This window comes from Neoarius graeffei, chromosome 19 (genome assembly GCF_027579695.1).
Source record: "Neoarius graeffei isolate fNeoGra1 chromosome 19, fNeoGra1.pri, whole genome shotgun sequence".
NCBI lineage: Eukaryota > Metazoa > Chordata > Actinopteri > Siluriformes > Ariidae > Neoarius > Neoarius graeffei.
Window position 1 is genome coordinate 10,258,388 of NC_083587.1, and position 22,530 is coordinate 10,280,917.

The following is a 22,530-nucleotide window of genomic DNA, read 5'->3' on the forward strand; positions in this document are numbered from 1 at the left end:
GAACACTGAACAACAATGGTGTGCATGGCATGGTTGCAAGAAGAAAGCCACTGATCTCCAAAAAGAACATCTGCAGTTTGCTAAAGATCACATGGACAAGCCAGAAGGCTATTGGAAAAATGTTCTGTGGACGGATGAGACCAAAATAGAATTTTTTGGTTTAAATGAGAAACATTATGTTTGGAGAAAGGAAAACACAGCATTCCAGCCTAATAACCTTATCCCATCTGTGAAACATGGTGGTGGTAGTATCATGGTTTGGGCCTGTTTTGCTGCATCTGGGCCAGCATGGCTTGCCGTCATTGATGGAACAATGAATTCTGAATTATGCCAGCGATTTCTAAAGGAAAATGTCAGGACATCTGTCCATGAACTGAATCTCAAGAGAAGGTGGGTCATGCAGCAAGACAATGACCCTAAGCACACAACTCGTTCTACCAAAGAATGGTTAAAGAAGAATAAAGTTAATGTTTTGGAATGGCCAAGTCAAAGTCCTGACCTTAATCCAATGGAAATGTTGTGGAAGGACCTGAAGCGAGCAGTTCATGTGAAGAAACCAACCAACTTCCCAGAGTTGAAGCTGTTCTGTATGGAGGAATGGGCTAAAATTCCTCCAAGTCGGTGTGCAGGACTGATCAACAGTTACCGGAAACGTTTAGTTGCAGTTATTGCTGCACAAAGGGGTCACACCAGATACTGAAAGCAAAGGTTCATATACTTTTGCCACTGACAGATATGTAATATTGGATCATTTTCCTCAATAAATAAATGACCAAGTATAATATTTTTGTCTCATTTGTTTAACTGGGTTCTCTTTATCTACTTTTAGGACTTGTGTGAAAATTTGATGTTTTAGGTCATATTTATGCAGAAATATAGAAAATTCTAAAGGGTTCACAAAGTTCCAAGCACCACTGTAAGAGTGATGCAGAACTGAGTGGAGATGTTATCTGTAAGAAAATTTTCCATCTCTCAAATTGTTGCTGGTCACAGCCCATGGTCAGACTCTGAGCAGAAGCTTTGAACTTTCTCAGTGTGAACAACGAGTCTTATACAAAGTGCTGTATGGGGTAAGAGAGAACCAAGCAGCAACGCGAGAAGCATCCGATCTGAGGTCACATGCACCAACCATCGTGCCCCAAGCCGACGTAAGGTTTCAGGCAGTGGTGATCCTTTTTCATTTTGCTATCCCTCACAAGCCATGCTAACAGTTGCAATCCATGGACAAACTCAGAGATGAAGAGTGACTCAGTGAAACTGAAAATTCAATGATTGTTAGAACCTGTGTCTGTCTCAGTTCAGATGCGTTGACGTAAGAGCGCTCTGGAGCAGGGTTAAAGCAAACCACACGAGTTAAATCAATCTGGTTTATTCAGGCACTGCTCAGTGATACACACAGAGAGCAGGGTTTATATACATCAGAAGCTTGCGTGACAAGATAAGTAAGGGGCTCGGGGGCACAAGGTCAACTCGCCAGATAAGGAGTCGTTTTTATTATACATGAAAGAGCAGACCATACACCCCCTAGAACAGGAGGAACCAGGAATGTGGTTTCAGCGAAACTAGAAGGTACAGAGAAAATAAAAGAGTATGTTCTCGCGATTATGCACGTTTACCAGGGTGTGAAAGGGTCATAAGTTCAGTACAGCTATGCACGAGAACACACATACAATCTTACAATCCCCTCTTTTATACTTTGTTTACAGAGTATAACTACAGTTTAGACTCTAATGTATTGGCAGACATAGGGGTGTAACCAGAGTGCGCAACCATCATATTGTAGATCCTATCCATACAGCAACGAAACAGAAAAGGGCCACATATGCAAACGAGAAGACCAATCACCAGTACAGGAATAATCATAGAGATGTATGGGGCCAGTCCCCCAAAGAGGACATGCAGCCACCCCCAGCCCCAAGTAGAGCTGGCCTGCTCGTCCATTTTTAAATCATGGGCTACTTGTCGCATTTTTTCTAGCTGACGTGTAATGTCACCTAAACTCGGATCATCATTAGCGGGGACGAAAGTGCAGCATGAATCATCTACCATAGCACAGACACCACCCTCCTTGGCGAGGAAAATGTCCAGGGCCATGCGATTTTGAGTAGTCATTAAGCGCAATGCTGTTAACTCGACACGGATGCCTTCTATGGCGGCGTTAGTGGCGTTAACGAAGGTAGCCAGACGATAGTGAGTCACTTCCAGTTGATTCCAGACCTGGGTTAGACCGTATTGGGGAACTAATGATTGCCAGAATTTATTCCATTTGCTTTCTAATTGATGTTCGGGCGGCGGGAAGGAATCGTCGCTTACAGAACGCCTGGTGCGCGGACGTCCCGGAGACTTACCTGATGGCAAGACAATCATGATTTTGCTTTTAAATTGTGTTAGACCACAACGTCCGTTCCACATAAATGGAAGGGAGAGATAAACTCTTGTCCCGCAGACCCAATACCAATCATCGCCTAACGGGTCGGTGCCTACTATGTCGGGGGCAATGACAGAGCAGTTCCGGGAAGATGTACATGTGGCATTTTGAAGATAGGCTTCATATGTACTCGAAGAATTATACTCATCCAGGATTGTTCCACAATGCTGTCGGGAGAGCAGTCCTAATGAAAAGTTCGTATTTCCCTGTCGTTCTACACACACTGGGAACACAAATTTTGGTGGTACCTGAGCCGAGAACCCTTGAGGTCGAAACATTTCTGGAATCCAAAACTTCCGCATCGTTCGTATAGATTTTAAGCAATCAGTTAGGTTATTCGACGTGTTCTTGTGACAATTGTGCAAGCCTTTTACCTGCGAGTGGTTAGAGAATTCGGAATGAGTGTGTGTTTGATTAACTGTATACCCTCCCAGACACACCAAAGTTAAACATGAGCGAGCTAACTGTTGTAAGGCGCCAAACGAGCCGTTCTGCGACCTAGGAGCGAGAGACACAGATGCTGAGCTCACAGGCATTAAATGACAGACATAACATGATTCATTAGTATGTTGTTTAGCAGTCCAGTTGGCAAATTGCCAAAAAACGTTGTCCTCGTGGCTGGCTTGAGCGGGATTCCCTGCTCCAAGCACTAAGACCAATACCAGAAGGAAAGTCATACTGGTCACTGACTTTGTTCTTTCTGTGTCCACAGGATGTAGATAGTTGAAGGTAGCCCAGGCTCACGTGTCTTCCAGATTCCTCAGTTCAGAAGTCTGCGGGACGCACCGACCATCCCCTCTTTGTAGATCAGCCGAAACCGGATCACTCCGGATGCTGGAAAGGGGATCCCTGAAAAGGCCGTCAGCTATTGTCACAGCAACTTTCTGAAACACAAAAACCTGTTAAGCATCAACAATATAGATTTCTATTACATTGGAGCCTTCTTTATTCGACTGGCATGAATCCACTGTGGAAAAAGGTCAGTTAGTACAGCCGTTCGAGTTACAGCGAGCACATCCGTGGGTTCACTGTAGGGCGGTTCCTCCAAAGGAGCGCCTAATTTCGCAAATTTCTTTACCAACACTTTATCCCCTACCTCAAAGGGGTGAGTGGGTGCCTCAGGAATGGGAGGCTTTTTGGAATTTAGTCTCGTCCAGTACTCATCCAACACCCGCATGAGACCCACGGTGTACTCACTGAGATGTACATCAAGATCACTCGTTCCTATAGCCTGCATACCTCTGCGCCAGGGTGTAGGAAAAGGCCGGCCCATCACGAGCTCATACGGAGACAGGTTGTCGAGGGCCACTTGAGCGGTCATTCGCATGTCAGCGAGGACTAAGGGTAAAATTTGTACCCAGTTTTTAGTGCCGGTTTCTTGCATTGCCTTGCGCAGCTTACCCTTGATTGTTTTATTTGCGCGCTCCACAATGCCGGAGGATTGTGGATGGTACGGGATGTGGAATCGCCAAAGGATTTTTAAGTCTTTACACAGTTCTTGTGTCACCTTAGAGGTGAACGGCGTACCTTTGTCAGAGTCTATCCCTACCGGGAGGCCATAACGCGGAATGATTTCTTGCGTCAATTTGTTTACCGCCGTGCGAGCGTCTTCTTTCCCGCAAGGGAAAGCCTCCACCCATCGTGAAAATTTGTCGACCATGACCAAGAGATACTTAAAGGGGCCCTGTTTTGGCATGTGAGTAAAGTCAATCTGCCATTCCTGGAACGGCGTGTCAGGTATGGGAAGGTGCTGATGTACCGCGCCTGGTTTAGATGGATTATTCTGTGCGCACGTTAAACATCTGTCTAGAATGTGATGTACATCGGTGTGTATTTTGTCGATGCAAAATATTTTGGATAAATCCTCCACTACCCCCCTTCGTCCGCGGTGAGTGGGACCATGAAACTCGCGGACGAGAAATGGAGTGCAATGTCTAGGCAAACAAAGGCGGCCCTGAGCATCGATCCGAACGCCGTCAGACGGCTGCGCGCCGCATGAGTCCCAGAAATAGTTGTCTGAGGCCGAAGCGGAGGCCTGGAGGGAGATCAAGTCAATGTCCGGAAGAACGGCACTAATCATGCGACTGGATGAGACCAGGGAGAGAGTAAGCGAAGGCGGAAAAACACCGGAGGCAGCCGCGGCTTTGGCAATGCGATCGGCGAGAGAGTTTCCCCTGATCTCAAAAGAGTCCCCAATACAATGAGCACGAGTCTTAACAATGGCTAAAGAGCGCGGGAGAAGACAGGCGGTGATTAAATCAGTAACAAGCGAAGAATGAGAAATGGGCTTACCGTCTGCAGTGGTGAACCCACGCGAAGCCCAAATCCGACCAAAGTCGTGAGCAACGCCGAAAGCGTAACGTGAATCAGTGTAGATAGTGACGTCTGTGTCCTGGGCAATAACACATGCACGGGTTAGAGCGTATAGTTCGGCAGCCTGAGCCGAGGAGAAAGGAAGAGAAAAAGCTTCAACAGTTTCATCAGGAAGGCGGCACACAGAATAACCACACACGAAAACGCCGTCAGAGGGGCGTGAGCACGAGCCGTCCACAAACAGCGAATCACCTGAAAGTAACGGGGTGGAGCGTAAGTCGGGGCGGATACTTGTCTCGAAAAGAATGCTAGAAATGCAGTCGTGTGTTTCAGAAGGAAGAAAATCATCCTGTGAATTGAGGAGGCGCTGAAGCGCGTGCGCGAGAGAATCAAAAGAGGAGGAGGGCTTAACAGTAAGGTTTTCGGTGGCCAAAAGAATAGACTCGTATCCAGAGCGACGCTGCGCAGATAAATGCTGGGTACTGAGGTTCTTTAAAACGTGCACTACATCATGTGAGGTGTGGAGAACGAGCGGGTGAGACAAAACCAGCCGTTCAGCGTCCGTGACCATGACAGCACATGCAGCCACCGCCCTGAGGCAAGCAGGGAGGCCCTGTGCCACAGAATCAAGAGTTTTAGAGAGGAACGCACAAGGCCGCATACCCCCCCCGTGCTCCTGCGCCAAAACCCCAGACGCAGTTCCCTGCTGGTTGCACACATATAAATGAAACGGCAAACGGTAATTCGGAAGTCCGAGAGCAGGGGCCGAGCATAAAGCCTGTTTCAAGGCCCTAAAGGCCGTCAGCATCTCATCAGACCACACCAGGGGCTGAGTCAAAGGGTCCGAGTGCAGAATTGCAGAGCGCAGACACTTGTCATAGGTGGAACAGTCAGGAATCCACTGGCGGCAGTAATTGATAAGTCCCAGAAAAGCCATGAGGGCGTGTTTGGTGGCAGGCACCTGAGTGTCTAGGATGACCTGCACACGCTCGGGGCTGAGCCTGCGGGAGCCCTGGGAGAGATCGTGACCCAGATATCGAACATTGGGGAGGCAGAACTGAAGCTTAGTTCGTGAGACCTTGAAACCTTCTTGCGCCAGAAGAGAGAGGAGAGCGAGTGTGGCTTTAGCGCAAAGGTCCTCGTCCTCCGCCGTTACCAGAAGATCATCCGCGTATTGGAGCACGGAGGAGCCCGAGGGGAGGCACAAACCGGCCAAGGCGTCCCTCACTACGGCTGTAAAAACCGCGGGGGAATCGACATATCCTTGGGGTAACCTGGTCCATGTGTACTGCTTTCCCCTGTGCGTAAAAGCGAACAGGGGCTGCGTGTCGTGGCCCACAGGGACGCTGAAAAAGGCAGAACAGAGATCAATTACAGAGAAAAACGCATGTTCACACGGAATCGAGGCCATAAGAGAGGGAACGTCTGGAACTAATGGGGCGACTGGGATAATTAACTCATTAATCTTACGCAAATCCTGGGTGAAACGCCACGTGCCGTTGGGCTTCTGCACCGGATTCACTGGAGTGTTATAAGGGCTGACACAGGGAACAACCACACCTTGCTCTAGGAGAGAACACAGAACATCATCAATGCCAGACAGTTTAGCTGGGGAAAGGGGGTACTGTTTTACATATACTGGCGAAGAGTGTTTAATGACCGCCTCGTAAGGGGTACAGTTAACAAAGCCCACCTCGTCCTTATGTTTCGCCCAAAGAGAAGCTGGGAGATCAGAAAGAGAGGGTGTGAGGCAGGTAACGGCACAAGCAGCATTGAGAAGGTTATGGGGGAGAGAAAGAGAGGTGAGGGCAAGAGCAGCCGACGAGGTTTCGTCTGGTATGTCAACAACCATGCGTGAGCCATTAAAAGAAATAGAGAGCCCTAGGAGGCTCATGAGGTCCCGTCCAAGCAGGTTAAAAGGGCAATCAGGCATGCAAACAAAGGAGTGAGAAAACTTCAGTAAAGGATCAAGGGCACAAGTAACAGAAAGGGGGGGCGTGCAACTGGAATGGAAAGGAACCCCTTCTATTCCCACAGAGCTTACAGACCGTGTAGATAAAGGACCCGCATATTCCCTCCCCACTGAGGACATGGTAGCCCCGGTGTCGAGTAAAAAAGGATATTCAGTCCCTGCCAGGCATAAAACAATAGTGGGAAGATCTTCGTTAAGAGGGGAGCTGAATAAAAGATTTAACATAGCAACGGTCGGGGTTTCATCGCTCTGAGGGCAGCCCTATGGGCGGGCAGGATCTCTCTGCCCTGTGGGGCTTGAACCGGCGCGCATGACGGGTTTCTCGCGTTCCTGCTCATCTCGCTGTTTCGCATGACATTCTCTTATCCAGTGCCCCTCTTTTCCACAATAGTGGCACTTTCCATTTCTCCTCCCTCCCCCGCCGCGCGGTCCCGTTCGGCGACCCCTCTCCTGTCGTCCCTCCGCTCGTCCGCCCGGCACGACGGATAAACATGCTTTATTCGTTTTACAGTCTAAAAGACCATCGCTCTCCAGCGTGCGCACCCGCTCCCCGGCCTGGCGGAGGACCAGATTATTCCGGTCACTCCAGTGATGTTTTAAAACGCTCTGTATTTCGGGGCGACAATTAGACAGAAAGGTGGACAAGAACATTGGGTTCGGGTTTGCCAAATCAAGTTCAAGACCTCCCAAATGTTGCCAAACTTCCCCAAAGCGCTTCCAGAAAGCCGACGTCAGCTCAGAACGCTCCTGTTTGCAATTAGTGACCTGTGACAGGTCTCTATTTGCTTGTTTTAAGGCGAGCAGGTATCGCGTCAATTGCTCACGAAGCTGCTGCAGTGCGTTCGGCGTGTCCTTCCAAAAGAAGGTAGTCACGGTGCGCCGACGCGGGCGACCGTCATCCCCTTCATACTCTTCCTTAATATTTTCAGCTTGATCATTGACGGGGGCGAGAACCTGAACGTTTTCTAACAGGGCTGTCTCATCATATGCGCCTCCTAATTTATTTTGCAGAATAAACCGGTAATCAGCTCCCGTAAGCTGACAATTACGAGAAACATTAATTAACTGATCAACAAAAAGCAAGGGCTTATCGGGTGACGGAAGAAGCGAGATGATGTCCTTAAGAGCCGACGGGGACGGAGGAGTTATATCAATACCACTGCGCTTTGCAACCCATACACAAGCAGCGTTTTGTGGCGGATAAGGACGCGAGCCGGCGTCTGGTCCCACATCGTCGGGATTATCCCAATCGTCATCATCAGTGTCATCATCGGTATCGTCACTACTTTCTTCGTCTTTGCCGTTCTTGGCTGATGCAGGCGCACCCTTTATCCCTCCGGGACGCTGCCCTCTGTCAACCGTGGGGGGGGGGGGGGGCACGCAGACACAGCAGCCAAGGACGGATAAATTTTAGGAATCGTTTTTACAGATGACGACGATTTACCAGTAATTTTTCCAGCCTTACTATAAGGCGGAGGTTTACTGTCTAACGAGGCTGGAGGAGCAGAATGAGATTTGGATTTTCCTAGCGCCGCCTCCTCCGTTTCCTTGGTGACAGGTGCAGCCCGAGGCTTCGGGATGGATTTCAGGACTGAACGGGGAGTATAAGCCTGTTTAAAATTATCCCATACCTTTTTCATGTCATACCACTTAGCGTAACCCTCCCGCATATACGGGCGATCCCATCCGGGGTCCCCTAATCCCTCATAAATCATGCGATGGGCCGATGCAAGATAACCAGGATCGAAAGTACCTCGGCGAGGATATGAAGGAATTTGAGGGTTGGCCTCGGTCCAACCTGCCAAATTATCGAGCCAGGGAGAAACATAATAAGCAAAACCGCACCTAGTCATCCATTCGGCCGGGGTTTCCCCTGGCGCAGGCTTAGGGAACGAGCTTCCCATCGTACAATGACAACAAACGGATCTGAAGAGGAACAGACAACAAATATAGTACAAATTTGTATAGCGCGCTCTTCCTGGACTCGAACCAGGGAAAACTGTCCTCCGTAGGACACTACGAAACTACTGCCAACCAGGTAGTCAATCAAACATGTCTTACCTGATTGAGAGTATCACGTCGGGGTCACCAAATTGTTAGAACCTGTGTCTGTCTCAGTTCAGATGCGTTGACGTAAGAGCGCTCTGGAGCAGGGTTAAAGCAAACCACACGAGTTAAATCAATCTGGTTTATTCAGGCACTGCTCAGTGATACACACAGAGAGCAGGGTTTATATACATCAGAAGCTTGCGTGACAAGATAAGTAAGGGGCTCGGGGGCACAAGGTCAACTCGCCAGATAAGGAGTCGTTTTTATTATACATGAAAGAGCAGACCATACACCCCCTAGAACAGGAGGAACCAGGAATGTGGTTTCAGCGAAACTAGAAGGTACAGAGAAAATAAAAGAGTATGTTCTCGCGATTATGCACGTTTACCAGGGTGTGAAAGGGTCATAAGTTCAGTACAGCTATGCACGAGAACACACATACAATCTTACAATGATATAACCCAGATTCCAACCAGGGTTACAGAGATACCAGAACAGAATCCAATTGCTTCTCTGATTACAGCTCTCCAGACTCTGAGTTATCTGTGTTCCCCTACCAGAAAATTAGCTGCTGGTTGAAGCATTTTGTGGTCAGCCAAGCATCTAACAGAGAATCTTCTAATTTGTAGTCAGACCCGTTATCCATTGCGCCACTGGCCCAAGCAGAGCCATGATAAGTGAGATCCAAACTATGTATGAATTTCCATTTAGTCACTGTTCAATCATGAGATGGAAAATGCAATGCCGTGACCCAGATTCAAACCAGGGGTGCTGCAGCCACAATGCAGAGTACTAACCACTATACTATCACAGCACTCCACCTCCCAAGACCAGAGTGTCCGATCACGTTGCCACAAACACAGTGTCTTGAAATATGTTGGTGATATGTAAACAGAGTCTTGTGATATAAGCAGAGTCTTGTGATATGTTGTGATATAAACAGTCTTGTGATGTGTCAATTGTGGACCTGTAGTAGTTTGAAATGATGTTTGCTTTCATGCCAAACTTCTTCAGCCTCCTCAGGAAGCACAGCCACTGGCAAGCTTTTCTGACCACAGTGTGGAACTTGAAGCTGCTGACCCTTTCGACCTCATTTTCGTTGATGTAGATGGCCTAGTGTGTCCTCCCTTGCTGTCTCCTATAGTCCACTATCATCTCCTTAGTTTTCCTGATGTTGAGAGAGAGAGGTTGTTGTTCTGGCACCAGGTGGCTAACGCCTTCACTTCCTCTCTGCATGCCGTCTCATCGTTGTCTGTAAGGAGGCCCGAGATGGTTGTGTCCTCAGCAATCTTGATGATGATGTTGGCACTGTATTTAGCAGTGCAGTCATGGGCGAACAAGGAGTACATGAGTGGACTGAGCACACAGCCCAGTGGCGCACCTGTGTTCAGGATAAGCGAGGAGGAAGTGTGGCTACCGATTATCACCACCTGGGGTCTGCCTGTCAGAAAGTCAAAGATCCATCTGCAAATGGTCATCTGCTCATGAAATTGTTAAATATTTCATCATGATTGCATTTTCTCTGCTCATCCCAAGGCAGTTTTACTTATTAAGTGCAAATTTGCAGCTAAATGTTTTCAAGATCTTGCAACCTGATTTGATTTTGGTTGCTGGTCACTGCCCATGGTCAGACTGTGAGCTGAGCTTTGTCAGAGATAGCTTTCAGAAAACAGGTTTCAGTGGCCTTTTTGAAGGACGCTTTAGCTTCAGAAAATGCTAAACGCACTGCCCTCGCAATGCATGTGCTTATACAAAGCTAGACAATCAGATAACAGGTAGAAGTCTTTCAAAAAACCACAAGGCTTGACTTTTCTTGTCCTTTAATGAAGTCTTCTATTTTTCCAATTTCTCCCCCCATAAAACTGAAATTATTACAGAGATAGAAACACAATTTAAAACACTGTACAAGTAACATTGTATGAGCACATTTCAATTAGCATCCATCGATCCACAAAATGAAAAAGCTAGCATTTACTGAAAGTTAGCAAAGTATATTCACCAAAAACATAACTAATCATATCTTAATCCCAAAAATACACAATCATATAACCCTGTTCACACATAATACTTTCAGATAAATATTCTCAAAGGCAAAAGCATAGGAAAACTCCAACAATATGATTTCAGCAGTCTATTTAGCTGTCTGTGCTCACTTTTCTCACCTGAGCATGAGTACTGAGCATGCAACAGAATAAAACACAGCATAGCCAGACTTACCGAGCCAAACGCTCACTCCGACGCAGTGTCTCTGAACCAAAGAAAAGACCACTCACTCTGATGTGGTTTCTCTGGACCAATGAAAAGACCACTCACTCTGATGTGGTTTCTCTGGACCAATGAAAATATACTTTTTTTTAAACCTACTTAATTATTAACTTATGAACTTTAACTTAACATTTTAACTTTTTAACCCTTAAAGACAGTACACTCCCCGCTTGATATTATTACATTATATCACTCCAAATACACACAAATTTAAAGAGGAATGCCTTCTGGAAACAATACACATTAAGTCTCTGAAAGAAGGACTACGATCTCTGTGACCGGCCTTAAGAACACCTTAGCTGTCCCATCCTTTACAATCCGCACCTCTACTTTGCGGACTCTGTTGTCACTGCTTGGGAAAGTCTTAACAACCAGTCCCATTGACCACTCATTCCTGTGGGCTTGGCTGTCTTTCAGCAAGATGACATCTCCTTCTTTGACATTCGGTTTGTCTTTTGTCCACTTCCTGCGGCTCTGCAGCGTAGATAGATACTCTCCCTTCCATCTCTTCCAAAACGTGTCAGCAAGACACTGAACTTGCTTCCACTGCTTGCCATACAACTGAGCTGTGTCAAAGTTTCCACAAGGAGCTGAAACTGCACTCATCTTTTGAGTAAGGAGCATCGCTGGGGTGGGCACCATAGGCATATCTGGGTCAGTGGATATGGTTTCAAGAGGTCTCGCATTCATGATCGCTATGACTTCCACCATGAAAGTGCTCAAGACTTCATGTGTGAGACGTGTTGGTCCCATCTGAAGCAACATTGCATCCAGGATGCTCCTGGCAACTCCGATGAGCCTTTCCCAGGAGCCACTCATATGGGAAGCATGAGGGGAATTAAACACCCAAGAACAGCCTTTCTCCTGGAGGTACTTCCTGACTGTTGTGTCTTCGGTGTTCATATTCAATTCTTTACAAGCTCCCACAAAATTGGTCCCTCTGTCAGACCGCAGAAGTTTGGCTGGACCACGAACTGCAAAAAAACTCTGGAGAGCATTGATAAAGCTGTCTGTTGACATAGTTTCTATCAGCTCGATATGCACTGCTCTGGTTGACATGCACGTAAACAACACAGCCCAGCGTTTGCTGTCTGCAAATCCTCCTCTTGTCCGACGTGTCATGACAGACCACGGCCCAAAGACATCAAGGCTGACAGTGGTAAACAGAGGCTCAGGTGTAAGTCGGTCGGCAGGAAGGTCAGCCATCTTCTAGTCCTCCAAACTTCCTCGCAGTCTGCGGCAGGTAACCCACTTGTGAATGACAGAAGACACCAGACACTTGCTCCCAATTATCCAGTATCCAGCTGATCTAATAGCTCCTTCTGTAATGTGTCACCCTTGGTGAGCTACTTGTTCGTGAAAGTGTCTCACAAGTAGTATAGCAATGTGATGTGTGTGTGGAATGATCAGTGGGTGTTTTTCGTCTTTTGTCAGATCAGCACAAGAAAGACGACCTCCGATACGAAGCAAACCGTCTTCATCCAGAATCGGATTGAGCTTTTTGAGTGTGCTTTGCTTAGGGAAGGTCTGTCCATGTTCAAAACATTTAAATTCCTCCTTAAAGGCACTGTGCTGCACAGAGCGGATGATCACAGCTTTGGCTTTTAAAAGCTCACTTATGCTGGATGCACCTCCAAAACACTTCCAACCTTTCCTTTCAGTCTTATCTGACTTTCCTTTGAAGGATGCCGCAATGTGAATGAGTTTGACTATGGTGTGATTGTGCGATGCTCAAGCTGGAGAACGCTCTAAGTGTTGGGAGCCCAACTGAGACTCCGATGCCTTGGTTGCCAGAGTAGTAGCCTCTGGACGAATCTCATCATCAGCTTCAGGTTCAATAAGGGCAAAAATATTAGATTCAGATATCTCCGCTACATTGTCTTGATAGAGAAAAGCTGGACCTGACAACCAGCTGCTGTGTTGGAGTTGGCATGCTGGCATAAATCTGGTCGCACAATCAGCAGGATTCAGATCTGTTGGCACGTAGTACCACTGGTTGGGGTGTGTAGATCATCTAATCTGAGTTACCCGGTTGGAGACATAGAGGTAAAACCTTCTTGTAGAGTTATGAATGTAGCCAAGAATGATCTTACTGTCAGTGAAGAAATTCACAGTAGCTATCTCGATGTCCATCTCATCGCTTATCAGCTCGTATAGCTCAACAGCCAGCACTGCTGCACAGAGATCCAAACGCGGAATGGTGTGAGCGGGGTGAGGAGCTAATTTTGACTTCCCCATGATAAATCCGACATGATACTGTCCCTTAGTGTCTACAGCTCTCAGATAGGCCACCGCTCCTATCGCTACTGTGGAAGCATCTGAGAAAATACACAGTTCTTTTGTCTGTGTTGAGGACAGCGAAACTGGTATGTAGCATCTCTTTATATGCAAATCTTCCAAAGCCTTTAAAGAGTCTCTCCATGAGTTCCATTCTGCCTCCTTTTGTGGGAGAAGAGGAGCATCCCACTCGCTCTGTTCAGATGACAACTCCCGGAGAAGTGCTTTCCCTTGCATTGTTATAGGAGCTACAAAGCCCAAGGGGTCATACAAACTGTTGACCGTTGACAACACCTCTCTGTGTGTACGATTTTTCTTCACGGGACACCAAGTAAGTAAAGCTGTCTGTTTCCAAATTCCAGGAGAGACCCAAAATCCTCTGAAGGGGGAGAGGATCCACTCCGAGGTCCAGATCCTTGGCATGGCCCTCTACTGGAAACGCTTCCATTACCTGACTACTGTTTGATGCCACTTTGTGCAGTCACAGGTTAGATTCTGCCAACATTTCTCTGGTTTGTGTGAGAGGAGATCTATTGCCTCTTCAGATGTGGCAACTGACGTGAGACCGTTGTCTACGTAAAACTGCCTCTCGACAAACTGTCTTGCATCCGAACCATGTTCCTGTTCACCTTTTTGTGCTGCTCGTCTCATGCAGTAGATAGCCACAGAAGGTGAAGGACTGTTTCCAAACACATGGACCTTCATCCTGTACTCAGACACATTCTTGCTGATATCATTATCCTCATACCAGAGGTACCGAAGATAATCCCTGTCCTCTTCTAGGACAACAAAGCAATAAAACATTTGCTCCACGTCTGCTGTAAGAGTGACGGGTTCTTTACGGAACCACAAAAGAACTCTCAGCAGAGTGTTATTCAAGTCTGGTCCACTAAGGAGGACATCATTAAGTGAGGTTCCATCACATTCAGCACTTGAGTAAAAAATGACATGTATCTGTTTGGGCTTTTTCAGGTGATACACACCAAAGGTTGGCAAATACCAGTACTCTTTCCCTTTGTCCAAAGACGGAGCAAGCTCGGCTTGGTCACTGTCCACCATCTTCTGCATGAACTTGATATAATGTTTCTCTCATTTCAGGCTTTTTCTCCAGGGTTCTCCGAAGTGAGCAGAGGCATTTCAAAGCTTGCTCCCTGTTGCTTGGAAGGCATCGTCTAGGAACCCGAAAAGGTAAAGGAGCCACCCAGTTATTCTCCTCATTTTGGTAGACTTCTGAATCCATGAGAGCTAGGAAGGCTTTATCTTCTATGGACAGTGTTAGTTTATCATCACCCTTGGACCTGTCAAACACAGAACACCCTAGGTTGTCTGTACTCACATCGAGACTTGTATTCACTTCACATGTAGGGAAGATTACACTGTGATGCTGTGTCATACCACCGTAGTCTTCCTTCATGTGGATGCTGTTTGGACATGGCCTAAGGAAGGATACGCAGCCGTTGTTCAGAACATTTGCTTTGTAAACATTCACCTCTGATGGCTTATGAACTGTGCTCAAGCACACATCTCCCACAATGACCCAACCTAGGTCTAACCACTATGCATAAGGCGTGCTGTGGGGCCCATTGATTTGCTCATGTACTTTATGTACCCTTAGGATGTCCCTCCCTAAGAGCAGGAGGCTTGATGTATCTTGGTCCACAGGTGGAATTTTACTAGCAACTGACCATAGATGGGGGTGATGGTGTGCAACCTCTGGGGAGTGGATTTCTGTACTATCGTCTGGCACCATGTCGCACACAGAAAGGCCCCCGTTAGCCATGAAGTTCGAACCTGGAACCATTTTGCTGTGTGGCAACAGTGCAAACTACTACACCTCCACACCACTCTGAAAACTGCTCAGAATGTAATGATTAATTTTTGATAGCAACAGCTCTGACAGCATTTCCAGCTGCAAGCCCGAAAGTACTGGAACAGCAAGGACAATTCTGTTTTTTTTTTTGCCACACACTGAAGACATTTGCATTTGAGGTCAAAAGTGGGTGGCACGGTGGTGTAGTGGTTAGCACTATGAAGTCACAGCAAGAAGGTTCTGGGTTTGAGCCCATTGGCTGAGGGGGGCCTTTCAGTGTGGAGTTTGCATGTTCTCCCCATGCCTGTGTGGGTTTCCTCTGGGTGCTCTGGTTTCCCCCACAGTTCAAAGACATGCGGTTAGGTTATTATGGGGTAGCCATGGCCTGAGGTTAGGCTGAAGTGTCCTTGAGCAAGGGCACCTAACCCACAACTGCTCCCTGGGTGCTGTAGCATAGCTGCCCACTGCTCTGGTTATGTGTGTGTGCTCATTGCTCACTTGTGTGTGCGGGTGTGTGTTCACTGCTCCAGATGCATTAAATGCAGAGTTTAAGTTCCACTGTGTGCTTAAGTAGTACATGTGACAATTAAAGGCTTCTTGACTTGCCTTCTATATGTGATAGGTCAGAATTTCAGCTTTTATTTCTTGATATTTACATCTATATATGTTAACAGAATGGTGTTGGGATTTTTGCACAGTCAAATCCAGGGACTTTCAGGTCAAGTCAAGTTTATTTGTATAGCGCTTTTAACAATAAACATTGTCGCAAAGCAGCTTCACAGAATTTAACGGCCTAAAACATGAGCTAATTTTATCCTTAATCTATCCCCAATGAGCAAGCCTGTGGCGACAGTGACAAGGAAAAACTCCCTCAGATGACATGAGGAAGAAACCTCGAGAGGAACCAGACTCAAAAGGGAACCCATCCTTATTTGGGCAACAACAGACAGCATGGCTATAACATGAACAGTTTTAACATGAAGTCAGTTTCATTGATGTTATAAACTCTTCATTGATGGAAACTTGAGTGCAAAACTGTTCATGACAACTGCAGTCCTAAATTTAGCAAGTCAACTGTAGTCCTCAGCCATAAAAGCATTACTGCAAGTGTCCAGAGCATCCTCCAAGTATGACTTTCAACTGTCCACATGGGGCCGTCCTCCACAGGAGCGATGCGATGAAACCACAACCAGACACAGGGCACCAGGATGGATCAGGCAGGTCCAAGGAGCAGAAGGGTTTGGCATCTTGATCCCAGGACCGACATGTAACTCAGAGGGAAAGATCGGGGGGGGGCGAGAGAAAACGCAGGTTGTTAGGTAGTTTCTTTATCTTGGCTGGATTCAATAAGGCTGTTGATTTCGTTACATTTATGTGTTAGAACACCAAGCTTCCCTCTGTGTGTTGCAATTAACTTAAACAGTTCTCGTTCATTTGAGAAATCCTGGTCTTCAGTCTCTTCCTCAGTTATATTGAAACTTAACTCAAAAGCTTTAAACACAAAAGTTCGTTACTAACTTAAAAAGGTTGAACACAGCGCAGTAGGAAAGGTGAAAGGCAGTGCGCGCACAGGCCAGTTCAGTTTGTAAAGTGCGCGTGATGGCTCAAGTTCAAATGTGAGCACAGCGGCCTGTTCAGCAGTTCAGCCTTACTCTCACCAACCAGAAAAGTCAGTCAATCCTACAAGCACGTAAATCCACATCCACGAACTCCTGACAAGTAATCCACAAGCTTGCGACAACGCAGCTTCCAATCTTCCAAGTATCCAAAGCAATATTCGAATTTCCAGCACTGTCGCCCAAACTATCGCAACGCTTCCAAACTGTGGTTTTCCAACTTGCAGGAGATTTTCCTACTTCAGACTGGGTTTTCCAACTTTAGGCCGTTTTTTCAACGATGCAATGTCTTCTTAGAAGACACTAAACTTCACGCAAAAGAAAACAATAAACAAACAAGTGATTGAAAAACCGTGTGCCTGCTGGCATCTCCAAGCTTCTAAACTTTCCATACACCCTTGAGCACTCACACACGCTCTGCTAATTAGCGCAGGTGAACCAATTAACCCTTTCATGTACCAGGCTCCACTTAAGGCCAAGGCCAACATCTCATCTCATTGTCTCTAGCCGCTTTATCCTGTTCTACTGGGTCACAGGCAAGCTGGAGCCTATGTTGCAACAGAAGGCTTGGTTTGTCTTAGAAATGGTCAATGCACGACATAGGGGATGGCGTACAAATCCCCAAGAATGTCACAAGAAACTAAATTGCTATAGAGCATAATTTTTTGACACTGAATTTTCCCGTTTCAGGGATTATTCTTTTGAGTACAAATTCCAACTCTGGACCCACCAGAGGCATCCATCCATCCATCTATCCATCTATCTATTTAAATTGTATCTGTCATTGGTCAATGGGTTGGCTTGGGAAACAGAGAATTTTGAGGTCAAAAATCGCTATCATTGCTGATCAGTGGTGAAGGGTTAAGAAGCAGAACATTTAGAGTTTAAGAACGCAATTATGGCTAGTTAAGTGGTTATGGTCATGGGTCAAGAATTAGAAGGGTTTGAGGTTAAAACAGCAGTCATTGCTAGTAAAAGGGTCAAGGTATTGTATACAGAATTAGAAGGCTCTGAGTGTAAGCAGACAATTAAGCCTAGTGGGGGTATCCAGTCAATCAGACTTGTTTTAAGGGCTATTCCCCACAATCCCCGAACCTAACCACAACCTCTACACCTAAACTTAACCGTGATCCCAGTACCTAACCCTAACCCCTAACCTCTCAACCCTTAAACCTAATCTCAACCACTAAAATCAAATCTTGGATCTGGACCTTCCCCTCATCCGTTCCCGAACCCTGGTTGAGGACCGTCAAACTGATCACCAACCCCTTTGACCAACATCCAGATTAAGGTACAGAAAGATTGTTTGCTCGGGAGTGTGGTGTCTGGGCTGTGAGAGAGTAGATGGACTTTGGACAGGCACGTGCAGAATGCAGGCCCCAGCTTTTGCTGGGGCAACAGACAACTTTCACCCTACCCTAATCCTAACCAGAGGTAGCCTATTTTGGGGAGTGGGCCAAAGATAGCACCTTCTGGAACAACAAACTTTACTTTAGCATGCATACGAAAGTCACCATTTACGTACTGTATACAAACTGACAATGATCAGTTAAAAAAGACCTGAGCCAGCAGAGGACCATTCCTTTACCTCCAATGACATTTTCTTGTCTATCCAGCAGAATGGAATGATCAGTGGTGTCAAAAGCTGCACTAAGCTTAAGCAGCACAAGCAAGGAGACACACCCCTGATCAGGAGCCATTAGTTGGTCATTTACTACTTTAACCAGTGCTGTGGCTCTGCTATGATGAGATCTAAATGAGATCCTGTGCACACTGTATACTTTATATTTATTTATCTATTCCATACTTGACTTACCTGGATTACTTTGCACTATGCACCGATTGCACCATTTTTTTGTTGTTGTTTGTTTGTTTTGTGTATATGCTTTTTTATCTGTTTTGTACTATGAGAGCTAAGTGAAACCGGAGTCAAATTCCTCGTGTGTGTCCACATACCTGGCAATAAAAGTGTTTCTGATTCTGATCTAAATCCTGATTGATACCTTTTATGGATGTTATTCCAATGTAGATATGAGCACAACTGTTATGCCACATTTTTGCTAGGATTTTGGAGAAAAAAGGGAGGTTTGATATTGGCCTATAATGGGACAGCTGACAAGGGTTGAGGTAGGTTCTTTAATCAAAAGTCTGACAACTGCTAGGTAAAAGGATTTAGGTACATAGCCATTGCTAAAAGAATAACTGATTGTTTTTCAAAGAGGTTTGATTGCTTCTGGTGTTACTTGTTTAAAGAATCATATAGGTAAGGGGTGAAAAAAATCATATAGGCAAGTACACAAGTTGAATATTTTGATTGAATAAGTGAAATTAGTAGGGTCTCTTTAAGGAGTGTAAAACACAAATCATTGCTCATAGTCAGTGTTGGATACTTATCAAATTGTCTAGTTTCAAATTAATAGTTTGATATTTTTGCCTGATATTTTCAATTTTGCCATTGAAAAAACTTCATTAAGCCATCGCTACTACATATTGAAGGTTTGCATGTTTCTGTGGTGGTCTTATTCCTCGTTAATTTTGCAAAAGTATCCCATAAAAATTTAAGATTATTTTTGTTATCTTCTATTATGGTGGAGAGAAACATTGAACAAGCAGCATTAGAAGCTCGTCTCTGGAGTTCCAGTGGCTCTCATTCCATGCTAATTGGAATACTATAAATTTTGACAGACACAATTTTCTAATTTTACATGTATTTTGTATGTTTTAAGGTGCATGTGTGATTGTTATACCAAGGTGCTAGGTTTTTTTTCTCCTGATTATTTTCTTTTAAGTGGAGCTACATTATCTAAAGTAAAGCAGAATGTTGACTCAAAGCATTCAGTTGTCTGATCAAGTTCTGTGAGGCCTAACAGGGATCCAATCATAGTTGATAACTCTGGGAAACTACTGATAAAACTTTATGCAGTAGTTGCTGTGAATGTACTTTTGATGTGATGGTGTGCAAGGTGCATATATTATTTTTAAGACATTTCAAAAAACATGAGGTAATGGTCTGAGGGAGCATCAGACTGTGGAAGTATGACTATATTTTCTATATGTAATACAAATGCAAGTGCTAGATCAAGAGTGTGACCACTACGAATCATACAAAAACCTGAACAAAAATAGGGTTAGGTCCTATGGCATTCTGATTCACCCCTGCTGAATCTAGAATGGACACGGATGCTGTTCTCAGAGTCTTCCAGGTGATTTAAACAAATAATATCTCTAACAATTAATTTGTTGTCTAAAGATAGAACCAGGTTTGAGAAATTCCGCAAATTCAGAAAGAACTTCAGAATTTAAACCACGGGTCTGTAAATAATTAGTTGAATCAACTGCGTAGATTTTTTTTAGCTACATACATTAGGATAAAGAACTTCAAGCATACTGAATTTTTGTTCAGGTTTTTGTATAATTCCTAGATTATTATAAACAACTTTGATGCCTTCTCCTCAACCAGTGAGACAAGGTGGATGCATATAGTTGGATGAGCTTCATTTAAGTGCTCCGTACTCATCTGGTTTGATTGACATTTCCATTAAACATTAAAATCCTGATCAGTAATAATTCCATGAACAATTAGTCTCATGCTGCAGTACTACACTGATAAGTGTTACAGTTAAATCATTATTTGTATGACGGTAATTAATGACTACTTAAGAGCGAAAGAAAACATTAACAGTCTCATTTTAAACATCACTATAAGGTTACATACAGTATTTTAAAACAGTCATAGAACACTGGTCTACAGCCAAAATGCTTCTGAAATAAATATAGTCAAACTTTACTAATTCTGGATCGCTGAGAATGAAAATGAAACTTAAAATTGTTCATTGGCTTGTTTTCAAGATTGGCTCTATGAATAAATCTATGAGTGGGTTTGGATAGTACAACCCCGATTCCAAAAAAGTTAGGACAAAGTACAAATTGTAAATAAAAGTGGAATGCAATAATGTGGAAGTTTCCAAATTCCATATTTTATTCAGAATAGAACATAGATGACATATCAAATGTTTAAACTGAGAAAATGTATAATTTAAAGAGAAAAATTAGGTGATTTTAAATTTCATGACAATACATCTCAAAAAAGTTGGGACAAGGCCATGTTTACCACTGTGAGACATCCCCTTTTCTCTTTACAACAGTCTGTAAACGTCTGGGGACTGAGGAGACAAGTTGCTCAAGTTTAGGGATAGGAATGTTAACCCATTCTTGTCTAATGTAGGATTCTAGCTGCTCAACTGTCTTAGGTCTTTTTTGTCGTATCTTCCATTTTATGATGTGCCAAATGTTTTCTATGGGTGAAAGATCTGGACTGCAGGCTGGCCAGTTCAGTACCCGGACCCTTCTTCTATGCAGCCATGATGCTGTAATTGATGCAGTATGTGGTTTGGCATTGTCATGTTGGAAAATGCAAGGTCTTCCCTGAAAGAGACGTCGTCTGGATGGGAGCATATGTTGCTCTAGAACCTGGATATACCTTTCAGCATTGATGGTGTCTTTCCAGATGTGTAAGCTGCCCATGCCACACGCACTAATGCAACCCCATACCATCAGAGATGCAGGCTTCTGAACTGAGCGCTGATAACAACTTGGGTTGTCCTTCTCCTCTTTAGTCTGAATGACACGGCGTCCCTGATTTCCATAAAGAACTTCAAATTTTGATTCATCTGACCACAGAACAGTTTTCCACTTTGCCACAGTCCATTTTAAATGAGCCTTGGCCCAGAGAAGACGTCTGCGCTTCTGGATAATGTTTAGATATGGCTTCTTCTTTGAACTATAGAGTTTTAGCTGGCAACGGCGGATGGCACGGTGAATTCTGCTCACAGATAATGTTCTCTGGAAATATTCCTGAGCCCATTTTGTGATTTCCAATACAGAAGCATGCCTGTATGTGATGCAGTGCCATCTAAGGGCTTGAAGATCATGGGCACCCAGTATGGTTTTCCAGCCTTGACCCTTACGCACAGAGATTCTTCCAGATTCTCTGAATCTTTTGATGATATTAGGGACTGTAGATATGTTCAAACTCTTTGCAATTTTACACTGTCGAACTCCTTTCTGATATTGCTCCACTATTTGTCGGCGCAGAATTAGGGGGATTGGTGATCCTCTTCCCATCTTTACTTCTGAGAGCCTCTGCCACTCCAAGATGCTCTTTTTATACCCAGTCATGTTAATGACCTATTGCCAATTGACCTAATGAGTTGCAATTTGGTCCTCCAGCTGTTCCTTTTTTGTACCTTTAACTTTTCCAGCCTCTTATTGCCCCTGTCCCAACTTTTTTGAGATGTGTTGCTGTCATGAAATTTCAAATGAGCCAATATCTGGGCATGAAATTTCAAAATGTCTCACTTTCAACATTTGATATGTTGTCTATGTTCTACTGTGAATACAATATCAGTTTTTGAGATTTGTAAATTATTGCATTCTGTTTTTATTTACAATTTGTGCTTTGTCCAAACTTTTTTGGCAAAACAATGAATGATGCAACCTGAAGCCGGGACTGCATCATACAGGACATTAGGTTATTCCTAGAAGTCACTGATGATGCATTCATAAGTCAAGTGACATCACTCTGCTGAACAAACTTGTCTTATATCAGCTCAAAAAAAAAAAAAATCATACAGTGCTATGCACTTGAGATCAAGTCTTTGCTTGACAAGTTGCCAAAACTAAATAAAAACCCACTGCGTACACACAGAATAAGGACTAAACCTATTCAGTACTTACATGTAATTGGTTTTTGCAATTTGGTTCATAATACATTTTATTTATATAAACTTTTTGTTGATTT

The 22,530-nt window shown here is 44.8% G+C and overlaps 1 protein-coding gene across 1 annotated transcript; it reads right to left on the minus strand.

Moving 5' to 3' along the window:
- Window positions 1-1,286: 1,286 nt before the first annotated feature.
- Window positions 1,287-9,017, minus strand: LOC132867707 (uncharacterized). The gene is made up of 2 exons (XM_060900714.1): window positions 8,775-9,017; window positions 1,287-3,312 (listed from the first exon to the last, which is right to left on the minus strand). The coding sequence occupies exon 2, from the start codon at window positions 3,103-3,105 to the stop codon at window positions 1,714-1,716; it is 1,392 nt and encodes a 463-aa protein (XP_060756697.1). The 5' UTR covers window positions 3,106-3,312; window positions 8,775-9,017; the 3' UTR covers window positions 1,287-1,713.
- Window positions 9,018-22,530: the final 13,513 nt, after the last annotated feature.